We start from the raw sequence: 14,464 nt of genomic DNA, 5'->3' as shown, positions 1-14,464 counted from the left end.
TACTGGAAAGAGGGAGGGGTCTCAAATAATCATTGCAATATTTTTTGTATCCCTTCCCGTGCCAAATTTGGTTCCAATTTCTTGATTAGTTTTCGAGTTATATGAAAAATTGTAAGGTCGCCCCCCTCCCCCTTCCTATCACCCCACTGAGAGGAGGGAGGGGTACCTAATATTCATAGAAATATTTCTCGTACCCAAATACCACCCCATGCCAATTTTGATACCATTTGCTTGATGGGTGCTCGAGTTATGCAAAAAATTGTCTTTTGTTTGGGAGGCCCCTTCCTCCCTTATTGAGAGAAGGAGGGGTCTGAAACCATAATAGGAACCTTCCCCTGCCTCCAAGACCCCCACCTGCCAAGTTTCACGCAAATCGGTTCAGTAGTTTCCGAATCTATAGGGAACAGACAGACAGACAGAAATTCATTTTTATATATATATATATATATGTATATATATATATATATATATATATATATATATATATATATATATATATGTATATATATATATATATATATATATATATATATATATATATATATATATATATATATATATATATATATATATATATATATATATATATATATATATATATATATATATATATATATATATATATATATATATATATATATATATATAATATATATATATATTATATATATATATATATTATATATATATATATATATATATATATATATATATATATATATATATATATATATATATATATATATATATATATATATATATATATATATATATATATATATATATATATATATATATATATATATATATATATATATATATATATATATATATATATATATATATATATATATATATATATATATATATATATATATATATATATATATATATATATATATATATATATATATATATATATATATATATATATATAGATTGCAAAAAAATTTCATGCAATTATTAAAAGCTCTAGCAAGTCTGCCATTTTTAAATACTTTTCAATGGATTCAGATTTTTTATTTTGAAATGGTTATAATTTTTTTCATGAAATTCTTAGCTACTTTTCATGTTCGCAAAAAATGAAGCTTAAGAATTGTCAAAACTAAAATTAAAAACCGACTTCATTTCAAGCTTATTTGAATTTTCTGTATGATTTAATGTGCAAAAATTTCTTTTTCCATACAAATTTCCATACAAAATAGAAATTCGTTGCGCTTACTCAGGAATCAAGCAACTCAGCTCAGATTTAACACGGATGCTTGATGACCCAAAAGTCATGGAAAAAACATAAGGGAGCAAAATGTCATTTTTTGCAGCGGTCTAATGTACATACTTTAGTATGCTAAGGACCTTGCTACGAGCAGACATGTTATAGGATTCAAACGCTGGAATTCGTTTGAAATTGGGTTTTTTTATAAGTTTTGCCGGCCATTAGAAATCATCTGTCTCATTGCCTACGGTATACAGCTTACGAGCTCTGGAACTAGCAAAAAATGTTATTTGAGGTTAGGTTTGAAAGACTCATAACAAGGTGAAACTTTCAGCTTATTGGAGAATTTTTTTTGAAAAATTTCAGCAATTTACACTTAGTTTCGTCGCTTATTCAAAATTGAAAATTGTGAAAATGGATATATTCCAATGCTTGATTTGAACTTTGTGGACAATCTGACAGTGTTTGCATACTTTTGATTCTTTGATTATTCAACGGTTTTGTCAACTATCAATTTGATAATGATGTATTTTAAAGGAAACTGTGCAATTTTTTTTTCTTTTTCTCTTGCATCGCAAACATCTAAAAAATACGTAAATTTTAAATTTTATAGACATAGGTCGGATACAGGGTCGGTACAAACCGGGAAAACTGGGAATAAACGGGAATTGTGTGGTTACAGAATCATAAGTTGTGAAATTTAAAAACTACTCGTTTCTCTCGTCAATTGATTTTGTGTTTAAAACTCAATTTTCACCGGAACCCAGATATCAAAATTGTGTTATTATCATAACTATCCAGTGATAGTATTCAAGAATTAAAACAAGGCAGAAATTGAAAAACTGAATCTACAAATCAGCTTTATGCATGGCACGGTTTTTTATACAGCATAATAACAACAAATTCGACATCTCTTAAAATTTGAGGGAACGATTTTCTGTCAAACAGCTCTGTTTGGGAAAAAAATCATCCGGGAACTGTATTTTAGGTTGATTTTTTAAATTTAATTTTCTCGATACATAGTTTATCATCATGGTCATAATTGATCCAGAGAACTTCAAATTACAGTTTTTAAACCTTGAATATGTTACGAAAACTATGAATGTCTACAAAAATTGCGAATGAACTGATTTTTACCTGATTCGTAAAAAAAAATTAATGAATATTTCAGTTAAAATTTACTTGAAATGCCCTTGAAATAAGACTTTATGTGACCACTGTAAAGCTTTTATTAGAGCCTTTTAATGAAAGTGTTTTAAGACACAAAGCTTAAAATATTTATTCAACATTGCATGGTACCTCCTTTTAAAAATATTTGTGTTTTGAGTAAAATACTTCAAAAAATATCATTGTATTTGAATTTTTTAAAGAGGTTTTGTTTCAACAAACATACAAAATAATTAAATTATTGCATGAGAATTGATTGGTTTTACTCCTTTTTTTCTTTTGTTGGATAATACAAGGTAAGTGAATTCACATTTTTCCGTGGTGCCAAAGGTTTAAGAGCTAATTTCAACTTATTTGAGGGCGTTAAGTCTAAAACTGCTTTTTTTTCTAAAAGTTACAATTTTTAAGATTCAAAGATTAACTTAAAAAAAGGTTAAAATCTTTTTAAAATCTATTATCAAAAAATAGAAAATTTCTATGATACTCGAAAGAAGTGAGAAATCGAAAGTTTTGTACCCATTCCGAAGACTGCGACTTTTGAGAAAACCGGGGTTTTTTTTTAGTTTCTCATTTGTTTCTCTGAAACTCTAATGGTTAGTTAATATCTTAATTCTCGATCAAATGGAGGATAATAACAAGATTTGAAATCTGTTTTTGATTTTCAAGAGGGTTGACGGTTCATTCGTTATCAATGATTGATTTTACTCGAAACTTAATAATTTTTTAATTTAAAAACGCAATATCATCAGAGCTAAAGGTTTTAGATAAAATCTTACAAATACTTCGAATTCAAAACGGCATAATTTTTTAAAATAAATATTCGAAACAAAGGCACTTTGCTAATGCCCTAATAATTTCTAGTTCCGTTCCTTTACAGATTTGAAAACATCTTCATTGAAATCAAATCTACATATTTCTGCATAACAAAGCTATAATAAGTGTAGAAAAAATGTGTCAATGGAAATAACTTGATTCACCTCTAAAGTTTGCAGAACAGCTGAATTCTGAACCAATCTCAGTGTTCAAAGCTTCTTAAAACTGATGTTATTTCGATTCCCAATCCCGATCCCAATATTAGAACATTTCCGCGGTGAAAATCGGGGCAGTCAAAATTCAAAAAAATATAAGAGGTTTTGAACACTAAGACCAGTTCAAAATCCTTCCCATCGATTTCACCATGTTACAAAACCAACTTATGTCGCTTTTTTGAGTTGTTGACGAAATATGATTTTTAATTTTAATTTTCACCTGAGGTGTACCGCGACCACCCCGCACCCTTTTTTCACATTTTTGGTCCTCAACGCCAATTGCTACGTCTAAAAAAAAGTAAACTTATGCTTGATTTATCCGTTAAACAATTCAGAATAAACTGTAGAAGAAAATTTTCTTGATTTTCAATCATTCATGTTTTAACAAGCAAAAAACATAGTGGTACTATTCTTATTTCGCTCACTGTATCAGAACTAAACTTTATTTCTGATTTTTAAATGGAGATAATCACTGTAAAATTAATGAAAATAATTTTCAAAATGTGTCTGCCGGTATTTCAAATATCACTTAGGTAAGAGGTTTTCTTCCCTTAGAGAAAGCCTCGAATGATTCAACAGGACACCAGTCGGCACCGGATTAGAGGATAAGCTCTAATCAGAATCAGCTCAGCCTCCGACTTGATTCAACATCCCACCAAATATTCCTACTCTTATAGTGGGCCTAGCAGCACAAAACCCCGAAACATGATCTCTTAACCACCGTGCCTAACACTTTCTCTTCACTTTTATCGTTTCGCCCAACCAAACAACCAGCGTCTACGATGTGGACTCGCTCCGTCACGTTTGGCGCGTAGGACCTTCGCCGATGCTTATTAGCAACACCAGTGGTGGCGTGGCCGGAAGTGGCCCCAAAACGACAACGACAAAGGCCAACGTCAGCAGCGGAAGCCTAGCGGATGGTGGAGAAAACTCGGTAACGGCAACCCCTTCGTCAGCCAAACTGGTGGTGGACTATCTCGGCAGCCTCGGTGACACGGCCGTTGATTTTGACATTGCACCGCCACGTGTGGTCGCCAATTGTGGCAGTGACGTTCGTGGAAGGACAAGCATCAGCAGCAGCAGCAACAGATACGTGTCCGGCAGCAAAAGATTGGGTGGCACCTCCAATGAACAGGTAAAAGAACTTTTATGCTATACCTATGCTCTACTAGACTAGATAGAGAGACTCGGACCAAGTAAAGGATCTGCGGACAGAAAACGGTGCATTTTATGTTTGCTTAGCTTAGTAGGCGTTTTGTGTGCCGGATTTAGGGCTAGAGACATGGCCAGGCTGCCTGCATTCCATCCATGGCATGCTACTTTCCAATGACCGGCGATTGTTTGGCAAGTGTCACTTTTCTAATGAGTTTTGAAAATCTCCGTATCATCACTTATTCTTTCGAGTTTTCACTTGAAGCATGACGTACTCCTTTTAAATTGCATAATTTAAAGGGTGCTTTCAGAAGTTAAATTTTTAGATTCTGGTTTAAGATTCTGATTTTAGATATCCTACAATCCAAATTCAGTTTTCCTTTTTAACAAGTATTACGGTCTTTATTGGCAAATGTTATGTCCATTTTGTAAGAATATTTCAAGATTTGAACAAACATAGTTAACCTTCCAAAGTCGTTCGGGTCAATATGACCCGAAGCGCACATTCAAATCATCATAACTCTTCGAGAAAAAATCGCAAAAATTTGATTTTAAAAACCTCCCTGGGGAATCACGAAATACACATTTTGTAGTACCAGGCAACTTCCTGTGACAACCGGAAGTGCTCCCTCAAAAAAATCCGTAATTAGGCTGTTCGGGTCTATATGACCCGAGAGTTTGCGCAAGTTCCCCTGGCCGCAAATATTGACCGATTTCGATGAATTTTAATTCATTGTATAGATAATTTATTCTAGTTTCTCAATATTGAAAAATAAAGTCGAAATATTTTACGAAATCACCAGCAGCTGGTTCCGAATGAAAAAAGTCCCGAAAAAGAGCTCTTTTTAGAATGCCTATAACTTGAGACAGGTTCCAAATATTGCGCTGATTTTATAATATTTGGAATTGTCAAGAATAAATCTATCCATGGATGTATAAATTTTTGGTGGTCCAAAGGAAGTTTTGGCCGCTATCCCGGAACTTCCGGTAGAAAAAATTCTTACTTCAAAAAAGTCACCCAATTTTGGCTTTGCATTGCTGTATCTCGGTTACCAATGGATCGATTCTCTAAATTCAAATTTTAGTTTTTTTTCGTAAACTTTATTATTATTTTCGTAGAACATAGTTGGTTCCTCAAAAATCTCAGTTGTTCAGTATATGGTAATGAAACTCACATCTTTTTTGTTATTTTTCAAACTCCCCCTCGTGTCGGTGGGCTTACGCGATTTTGTTAGCGTGATTTCTCGAAAATTTGAACTCAAATTGGTCACTTTTTATATACCTAGAGATTCATTAGAATCTTCTCTTTCGATTGACATACATTTTGTGTGGTGTTTTGAAAATTTGTAGCAACGTTTTTCGAATTTACTGAAAGCTGCCAGATTTCAACCAGTTTGGCCCACATTTTCAGCAGGTTGGTGTACAAATCTCGCACCCCTCACGTAGCCGCGGGAGAAACAAATCCTGTAGCTCTCTTTTTGTCGCTCACCAAATCTACCACCCAACCCTGCAGCAGAAGGAACTGCCGTCTCGCCGCGTGGTTTGTTGATTGATTGTGCTGATGCTGATAACGAAATGAATGCTTTATTGTTATAGGAATTGCTTGAATCTTTTTTGATATAATATTTTAATAGATGGGTAACATTTCTAAAGTTCACGTCCATGATTTCAGATTCAGATTACAGATTTCAGATTGCAGATTTAAGATTTCAGATTCAGATATCAGATTTAAATTTCAAGATTCGATTTCAGATTCAGATTTCAGATTCAGATACAGATCTCAGATTCAGATTTCAGATTTCAGATTCAGATTTCAGATTCAGATTTCAGATTCAGATTTCAGATTCAGATTTCAGATTTAGATTTCAGATTTCAGATTCAGATTTCAGATTCAGATTTCAGATTCAGATTTCAGATTCAGATTTCAGATTCAGATTTCAGATTCAGATTTCAGATTCAGATTTCAGATTCAGATTTCAGATTCAGATTTCAGATTCAGATTTCAGATTCAGATTTCAGATTCAGATTTCAGATTCAGATTTCAGATTCAGATTTCAGATTCAGATTTCAGATTCAGATTTCAGATTCAGATTTCAGATTCAGATTTCAGATTCAGATTTCAGATTTCAGATTCATATTTCGATTTCAGATTTCAGATTCAGAATTCAGATTTCGATTTCGGATTCAGATTCAATTTCAAATTTTAGATTCCAATTTCAGATTCCGATTCAAATTCCGATTTCTGATTAAAGTTTCTGATTAAAATTTCAGAATATTTGTTACTTGAATCATAGATTTTGTGTCTCCTGCAGTAGACACTGCTTGAAATAAAAGAAAAGAATCATGATAACATTCAAAACAAATGTATCACTGAAGAATTCTAAATTCAGAAAATTCAGAAAAGAATCATGATAACATTCAAAACAAATGTATCACTGAAGAATTCTAATGATAAAATATCTGAAAAGATTCAAGAAGCTTATTCCAATTTGGAAAAATAATCTTTCTCTATTTTAAAATTAAAACATTTACTACGCAAAGAGGCATCAGCATCAGCACAATCAATCAACAAACCACGCGGCGAGACGGCAGTTCCTCCTGCTGCTGGCTTGGGTGGTAGATTTGGTGAGCGACAAAAAGAGAGCTACAGGATTTGTTTCTCCCGCGGCTACGTGAGGGGTGCGAGATTTGTACACCAACCTGCTGAAAACGTGGACCAAAGTGGTTGAAATCTGGCAGCTTTCAGTAAATTCGAAAAACGTTGCTACAAATTTTCAAAACACCACACAAAATGTATGTCAATCGAAAGAGGAGATTCTAATGAATCTCTAGGTATATAAAAAGTGACCAATTTGAGTTCAAATTTTCGAGAAATCACGCTAACAAAATGGCGTAAACCCACCGACACGAGGGGGAGTTTGAAAAATGACAGAAAAGATGTGAGTTTCATTACCATATACTGAACAACTGAGATTTTTGAGGAACCAACTATGTTCTACAAAAATAATAATAAAGTTTACGAAAAAAAACTAAAATTTGAATTTAGAGAATCGATCCATTGGTAACCGAGATACAGCAATGCAAAGCCAAAATTGGATGACTTTTTTGAAGTAAGAATTTTTTCTACCGGAAGTTCCGGGATAGCGGCCAAAACTTCCTTTGGACCACCAAAAATTTATACATCCATGGATAGATTTATTCTTGACAATTCCAAATATTATAAAATCAGCGCAATATTTGGAACCTGTCTCAAGTTATAGGCATTCTAAAAAGAGCTCTTTTTCGGGACTTTTTTCATTCGAAATCAGCTATTGGTGATTTCGTAAAATATTTCGACTTTATTTTTCAATATTGAGAAACTAGAATAAATTATCTATACAATGAATTAAAATTCATCGAAATCGGTCAATACTTGCGGCCAGGAGAACGTACGTAAACTGCAGGTCAAATTTATCAAAAATAGATTTTTACGGAAATTTTGCGAACGGCTTTGGAAGGTTAATTAAATCGATTGGGGGTCAATTTTGATTTCCATGATATATTTATGCTTAGGGGCCGTCCATAAATGATGTCACGCGTTAGGGGGGGAGAGGGGGTTTCGATTTTTGTGACAATTTGTGACATGGGGGGAGGGGGGGTCAGTTTGAATGTGACATCACATATTGTTACAAAAAAAAGGCAAAACAATAACAAATAATTTTATCCTAAATTCAATAAGATTATACTACGTAAACTTTATGAGCATAAGAAAGTTTACAAGAACACTTAAATTGTGGCAAAACGTGACGAGGAATGCTTGGCTATTCTCAAAGGCTTATTAAAAGTTGAAACCTTTTTTTCAATTCTTCGAATAAAACTGATGAATTTAAAATTAAGATACATTTTTAATCAAATTTCTAAAGAGTTCAAAATTTTATCCCAGGGGGAGGGGGGGTTGATGAAAACGTGACGTAATACAAAAAGGGGGGGTGACGGAAGTTGTGACAATATGTGACAAGGGGGGGAGAGGGGGTCAATTTTTTTCCAAATTTTGCGTGACATCATTTATGGACGGACCCTTATTGATGTTTGTCATTTGCGGTTCTTTCTTTAATGAATGGATATCAAATTTTTTGCAAGAAAATCTGAAAAAAAATGCAAATTGACAAAAAGTTCTAGGGGCAGCTACCTTTGAAAATTCATCAAAAATTCCGTGTCTGTGACAGTCTAAAAATGCTAAAAAGTGGAAAATTACGTCAACTTTCCAATCCTCATTTCATTTTGACGAAAAGTATGGTTTTTACAACACTTTTTCCATTTTTTTGTTTGTCCTTTGCGGTTCTTTCTTCAATGAATGGAAATAAAATATTTTAAATAAAATCAGGAAAAATTGAAAAATTGACAAAAAGTCAAAAAAATTGCTTTTTGTGAAAATTTATAAAAAAAATCTGTGTTTCGTTTTTTGACAATCTAAAAATTTCTTAAATGTGCCAAATTACGTCAACTTCCCAATCCTCCTTTCAAAATTTATCTGATGTGACTTAAATTTTTTTGACGGTTCATTGATTGAAAAGCACGGTTTTAACCAATTTTTTACCTTATTTGTGGACATGATCTTAAAAAAAATCTTTTCAAAAAATTTCAAATTTCAAAAAAATACATCCTTATATGCAACGTATAGCTTCTAACTTCATCTTTCTTGGACACTAATACATATTTTTAAGAATTCCGTAGCTGATCTACAGTCTTTTTTTCGAAGCATGTTTTTTCGGATTTTTTTGCTTAGACTTTATATAACGGAAAATTGAAGTGTTGTAGGTGAATTATGTCTGAGACACATATTTGAGTTACATTACGAGGTTTTCAAATCGGTTGGGTAATAAGAGAGTATATTAGTTTTAGTCAGGAGTGTCAAATTGACACTTCAAGGAATGTATCGGGTAAAAATTTCGGGGGCGGATGAGAGTTAACAGATTCAAATTTCAAATTCAGTTATCAGAATCATTTTGAAGATTCAGATTTACGCTGTAGATTTAGATTTCAGATTTCATTTTCAAATTTTAGATTAATTTTGGATTCCAAAAAAGACAAAAAAGACAAAAAAGACAAAAAAGACAAAAAAGACAAAAAAGACAAAAAAGACAAAAAAGACAAAAAAGACAAAAAAGACAAAAAAGACAAAAAAGACAAAAAAGACAAAAAAGACAAAAAAGACAAAAAAGACAAAAAAGACAAAAAAGACAAAAAAGACAAAAAAGACAAAAAAGACAAAAAAGACAAAAAAGACAAAAAAGACAAAAAAGACAAAAAAGACAAAAAAGACAAAAAAGACAAAAAAGACAAAAAAGACAAAAAAGACAAAAAAGACAAAAAAGACAAAAAAGACAAAAAAGACAAAAAAGACAAAAAAGACAAAAAAGACAAAAAAGACAAAAAAGACAAAAAAGACAAAAAAGACAAAAAAGACAAAAAAGACAAAAAAGACAAAAAAGACAAAAAAGACAAAAAAGACAAAAAAGACAAAAAAGACAAAAAAGACAAAAAAGACAAAAAAGACAAAAAAGACAAAAAAGACAAAAAAGACAAAAAAGACAAAAAAGACAAAAAAGACAAAAAAGACAAAAAAGACAAAAAAGACAAAAAAGACAAAAAAGACAAAAAAGACAAAAAAGACAAAAAAGACAAAAAAGACAAAAAAGACAAAAAAGACAAAAAAGACAAAAAAGACAAAAAAGACAAAAAAGACAAAAAAGACAAAAAAGACAAAAAAGACAAAAAAGACAAAAAAGACAAAAAAGACAAAAAAGACAAAAAAGACAAAAAAGACAAAAAAGACAAAAAAGACAAAAAAGACAAAAAAGACAAAAAAGACAAAAAAGACAAAAAAGACAAAAAAGACAAAAAAGACAAAAAAGTCAAAAAAGACAAAAAAGACAAAAAAGACAAAAAAGACAAAAAAGACAAAAAAGACAGAAAAGACAGAAAAGACAAAAAAGACAAAAAAGACAGAAAAGACAAAAAAGACAAAAAAGAATAAAATACAAAAAAGACAAAAAAGACAAAAAAGACAAAAAAGAAAAAAATACAAAATTGGCAAAATTGATGAAAATGACAAAAGAGCAAAACAGACCTAATTGACTTAAATAACAAAAACTGACAAATCTAACAAAATTGACATTATTGAAAAAAATCACAAATTTTACTAATTTCATTGAATGGACAAAATAAATAAACTTGAGAAAATGTATAGAAAAGACAGAATAGACTAAAAATACAAAAAAAAAACTAAATTGATAAAATTGACAAAAATGACGTAAATGGCAAAAATGACAAATTGTCAAAATTGACAAAATTGACAAATTAAAAAAAAATGACAAATTTGTCATAAAAGACAAAAAAGACAAAAAAAAAACAAAAAATAAAATCGATAACCTTGACAAAATTGACAAAAATTAACAAAGTTGACAAAAACGACAAAATGGACAAAATTTTTAAAATTGACAAAAATCACAGAAAGACACAAAAGAAAAAATTGACCAAATTTACAAAGTTGAAAGAATTGACAAAACAGATAAAATTAAGAAAATTGACAAAATTTTGAAAATTGACAAAATTTAGAAAATTGACAAAATTTTAATTATTGACAATATAAATAAAATTGACAAAAATTACAGAAAAGACAAAAAAGACTACAAAATAAAAAAGACCAAATTAAAAAAATTGATAAAATAAACAAAATTGAGAAAATTGACAAAAATTACAAATGTAATAGAGCAGACAAGATTAAGAAAATTGACAAAACTGACATAAATGACAAATGTGAAAAAATAAGACAAAAAGAAAAACACCAATTTGACAAAATTGACTAAATTGACAAAATCAACAAGATTGACAATATTAACGAATTTGACCAAATTGACAAAAATCACAAAAAAGACTCAATTGTCAAAAGTTTAGATTTCCGATTCAGATTCAAATTCCCGCTTCAAATTTCAGATTCCGGATCAAATTTCATGTTTTTAATCATTTTTTAATTACAGCAAAAAGTCGAATGGCCCATCGTGATCCTCCGGGGTGACGGAAACGTGTACATTCTATGCGCCGGAATTGATTCGGACAGGCCCAAACTGCAAGGACCACTTTCAATCTTGCCACAAGTGAATGACAACTATGGATTGGATTCCTGTTCCCTGGTCGTTGTTCCGTCGCTTCCCCCCACGATTATCATTGCAGAAAGCAACGGAAAGACCCACCACGCGCTGATGTTGGAGGTTCAAGATCCCGAAGAACGTTCCTTCACGGAACTGGATTCAAGTTTGGTGATTTACCCATGTGAGTGGTACTTGCAAGTGCTGGAAACGGTTGAACTCGAGCTTGGACTGACTGGAGTTGACGAAACACGATCCTACTCCTGTCCTATTCATTTGAAGAAGGATCTTCTGAATGAATCTCGTTATTTTGCCTACCACAATGCGGGTTTACATGCAATAACGCTGGACTTCACCAGACAACTGTCCCAGTTTGTTGAAAGCCTGGAAGATACTACCGATAAGTATCCACTTTTTAACACGCATAGCAATGCTGAGTACGTTGTCTGTACCAAGGCATTCCAAAGTAAGAATTCGAACCCCATTCTAGGGTTTGCCCTTTTACAGTCCCCTTCGGGACATGTGCTTCAGCTGGCCTCCGGTCAGGTTGTGAGCTTAGATCTTATTGCCGATCACAGCATGATTCGCGACATCAAAGTACAAACGTCTGCGAAGTCCTCTAATGGAACAGACTCGCCTTTGAGAAATTTACTAAAAGACTCCTTCCAGGATCGCATCCAATCGATCCTGAAGTCCGGTACAACGCAGCCCATTCTTAAGCTGGACAAATCAACCGAACCTTCCGCCCAAGAGTCGTTCGAACTGCTGACACAAGCCACTCGTATGCTTCGAGAGCATTACTTTGTAAAACATGAAAAAGCCCGTCAGGAGATCGCCCGACGAGTTCATGTACTGAAGCTTCTCAAAGAACAACAGCTCGATGAAATCAGTCAACTTCAGTTGGAGAAACAGGAAATCCGAGAGAAGGCGGAACGTTTGGCCGAGAACTACGAGGATATCTGCGATAAACAGAGCGCGCTCTTTAAAAGGTAACAATTGACTTACATAGTTTAGTAAACAAAAAAAGACTTACTGATTATTATTTCCAATCCACCAACAGAGCTCAAGAAGTGGTTCGCCTTGCCACCCTTCGACTACCGAAGGGATCCTTCTCAGAAAAAACCTACGCCGAGATGATCGACAACATCTCCCGAGCCACCAAGAAGCTGCAGAAGAATGTGGACCTGGCCAAGCAAAAGATCACCACCCAGCAGGTACAGATCGAACAGAAACAAAAGTCGGAAAACGAACGGATCGTTTCGCTGCCCAGCAAACAGGAGGAAATCATCAAACACATCATCAGCGAGATGTGAGTTTTTTTTCTCTTTTTTAACTCTAAGGAATTCTGTCACTATTTTGTAAACCTCTACGTCTTTATTTTCAGGTACGTTCAAATCGAGGGACATGTAAACGACATAAAGAAAGCCAACAACATTCTCAATTTGGCTTGAGAACTATAAAAAGTGTCACACGTGTTTCGAAACACGTGCTCATCATAACTAACGAAAAGAATCATTTTCTCCTTTTACGTCCCATTCAAGACTTTGAAAGCTACCTTTGTTGTCAATATTTGTTAACTGACAATCTAAATATGATGAAAAAAACCTTTCTTTGTCAGTTTTCGAACTTATCACAACTCATATGTCTCAATAAATGTTAATCGAAAATAAAAAATTATTCTCATCTAGTGCCGAACATTATCCATGACTAGTGCTGCCACCTGCATGTGCCAATTTAAAAGATTTGAAAGAAATCTTGCAACCGCAACAGAAAGCTTGGCGTGAAAAATTTCGATGAATTGCATGTGTGAAATATTTCGCCTGCCGTGGGGTTGCATGCAAGCGTTGGGTGCAATATTGAGCTTCGAAGCTTCTCGCAGTTTGCGAAAACCACTTGTTGAGTTTCTTGTTTCATGTTTCCTACTAAATCGTTTGGTTAAATTGTTAAATTACCATGAAATAAATTGAGTATTTTACAGACTTTTAAAGAATATACCCTTCTGAAAGGACTGATTTTGACAGTTCTAATTTTACTATTATTTGTCCCTTCATAACTTTTCTTTTAAATCAGTTGGATTGTTTTTTATTTAAATCCAAACGTATTCGGACTTAATCGATCATTCTTTTAGATCAAATTTTAATTCTGATACTAGTTGTTATTCAAAATTCTAAATTATAAGACAAAGATTAGGGAAATATCCCTACTCCCTACACCAAGAGAATATTAATCTCTTTCAATGGGGTAAAACAGTATTGTCACAGCAGGTAAAATGCAACGAATGGTTCAAGCAGTCGATAATATTTGTAGGCCTACGTTTTCCAACGCACGTAGTTTCCATTCCAAAAACAAAACATCAATTAACGATACGCTATTATGAAATTCTAATTAGCGGAAGAAGTGGAAGGTGAAAATACGGAAGACGACGTTTTCTATCCAAGAGTTGCTTGTGTCTCATTGTCGTGATCGTGTTATCGAAAATTACTAGACCGACTCTCTTGCTCGAATATCCGAAGCAAAAAATGATGGCAATTTAAAAGGCTTGTGTGAAATTTATCGTAAAAATTATAATTCAATTTAAGATTTTGTGGGATCCAAGATTCGATTTGGAATTGCTAAACCATGTCTGGCAACTAAGCCAGAATATTCTTCGATTTCTCATTTTTTTATATATCTCTTCATTTTATACATTTCTCAACCTTCTTGATTTGTTTTATTTTCCGAATTCTTTCAATTGTGTTTAAATTCTAGCTTTTTAATTTTTCTATAGATTTTTCTCT

General features: G+C 32.6%; 1 protein-coding gene across 1 annotated transcript; it reads left to right on the top strand.

Moving 5' to 3' along the window:
- Nucleotides 1-3,744: 3,744 nt before the first annotated feature.
- Nucleotides 3,745-13,344, top strand: LOC129757418 (nuclear pore complex protein Nup88-like). Its single transcript, XM_055754635.1, has 4 exons — nt 3,745-4,543; nt 11,580-12,676; nt 12,748-12,996; nt 13,072-13,344. The coding sequence occupies exons 1-4, from the start codon at nt 4,235-4,237 to the stop codon at nt 13,136-13,138; spliced, it is 1,722 nt and encodes a 573-aa protein (XP_055610610.1). The 5' UTR covers nt 3,745-4,234; the 3' UTR covers nt 13,139-13,344.
- The last annotated feature ends 1,120 nt before the right edge of the window (nt 13,345-14,464 follow it).

Source organism: Uranotaenia lowii, chromosome 3 (genome assembly GCF_029784155.1).
Source record: "Uranotaenia lowii strain MFRU-FL chromosome 3, ASM2978415v1, whole genome shotgun sequence".
Taxonomy (NCBI): domain Eukaryota; kingdom Metazoa; phylum Arthropoda; class Insecta; order Diptera; family Culicidae; genus Uranotaenia; species Uranotaenia lowii.
This window is presented reverse-complemented; position numbering and strand designations above follow the sequence as displayed.

What these genes read in the sequence shown, in the direction of transcription:
- LOC129757418 (XM_055754635.1), top strand. Translation starts at nt 4,235, where the DNA reads ATGCTTATTAGCAACACCAGTGGTGGCGTGGCCGGAAGTGGCCCCAAA. An exon ending in CAGAGCGCGCTCTTTAAAAG is followed by an intron (nt 12,677 to 12,747) that starts GTAACAATTGAC and finishes ATCCACCAACAG; the next exon opens with AGCTCAAGAAGTGGTTCGCC. An exon ending in AAACACATCATCAGCGAGAT is followed by an intron (nt 12,997 to 13,071) that starts GTGAGTTTTTTT and finishes CTTTATTTTCAG; the next exon opens with GTACGTTCAAATCGAGGGAC.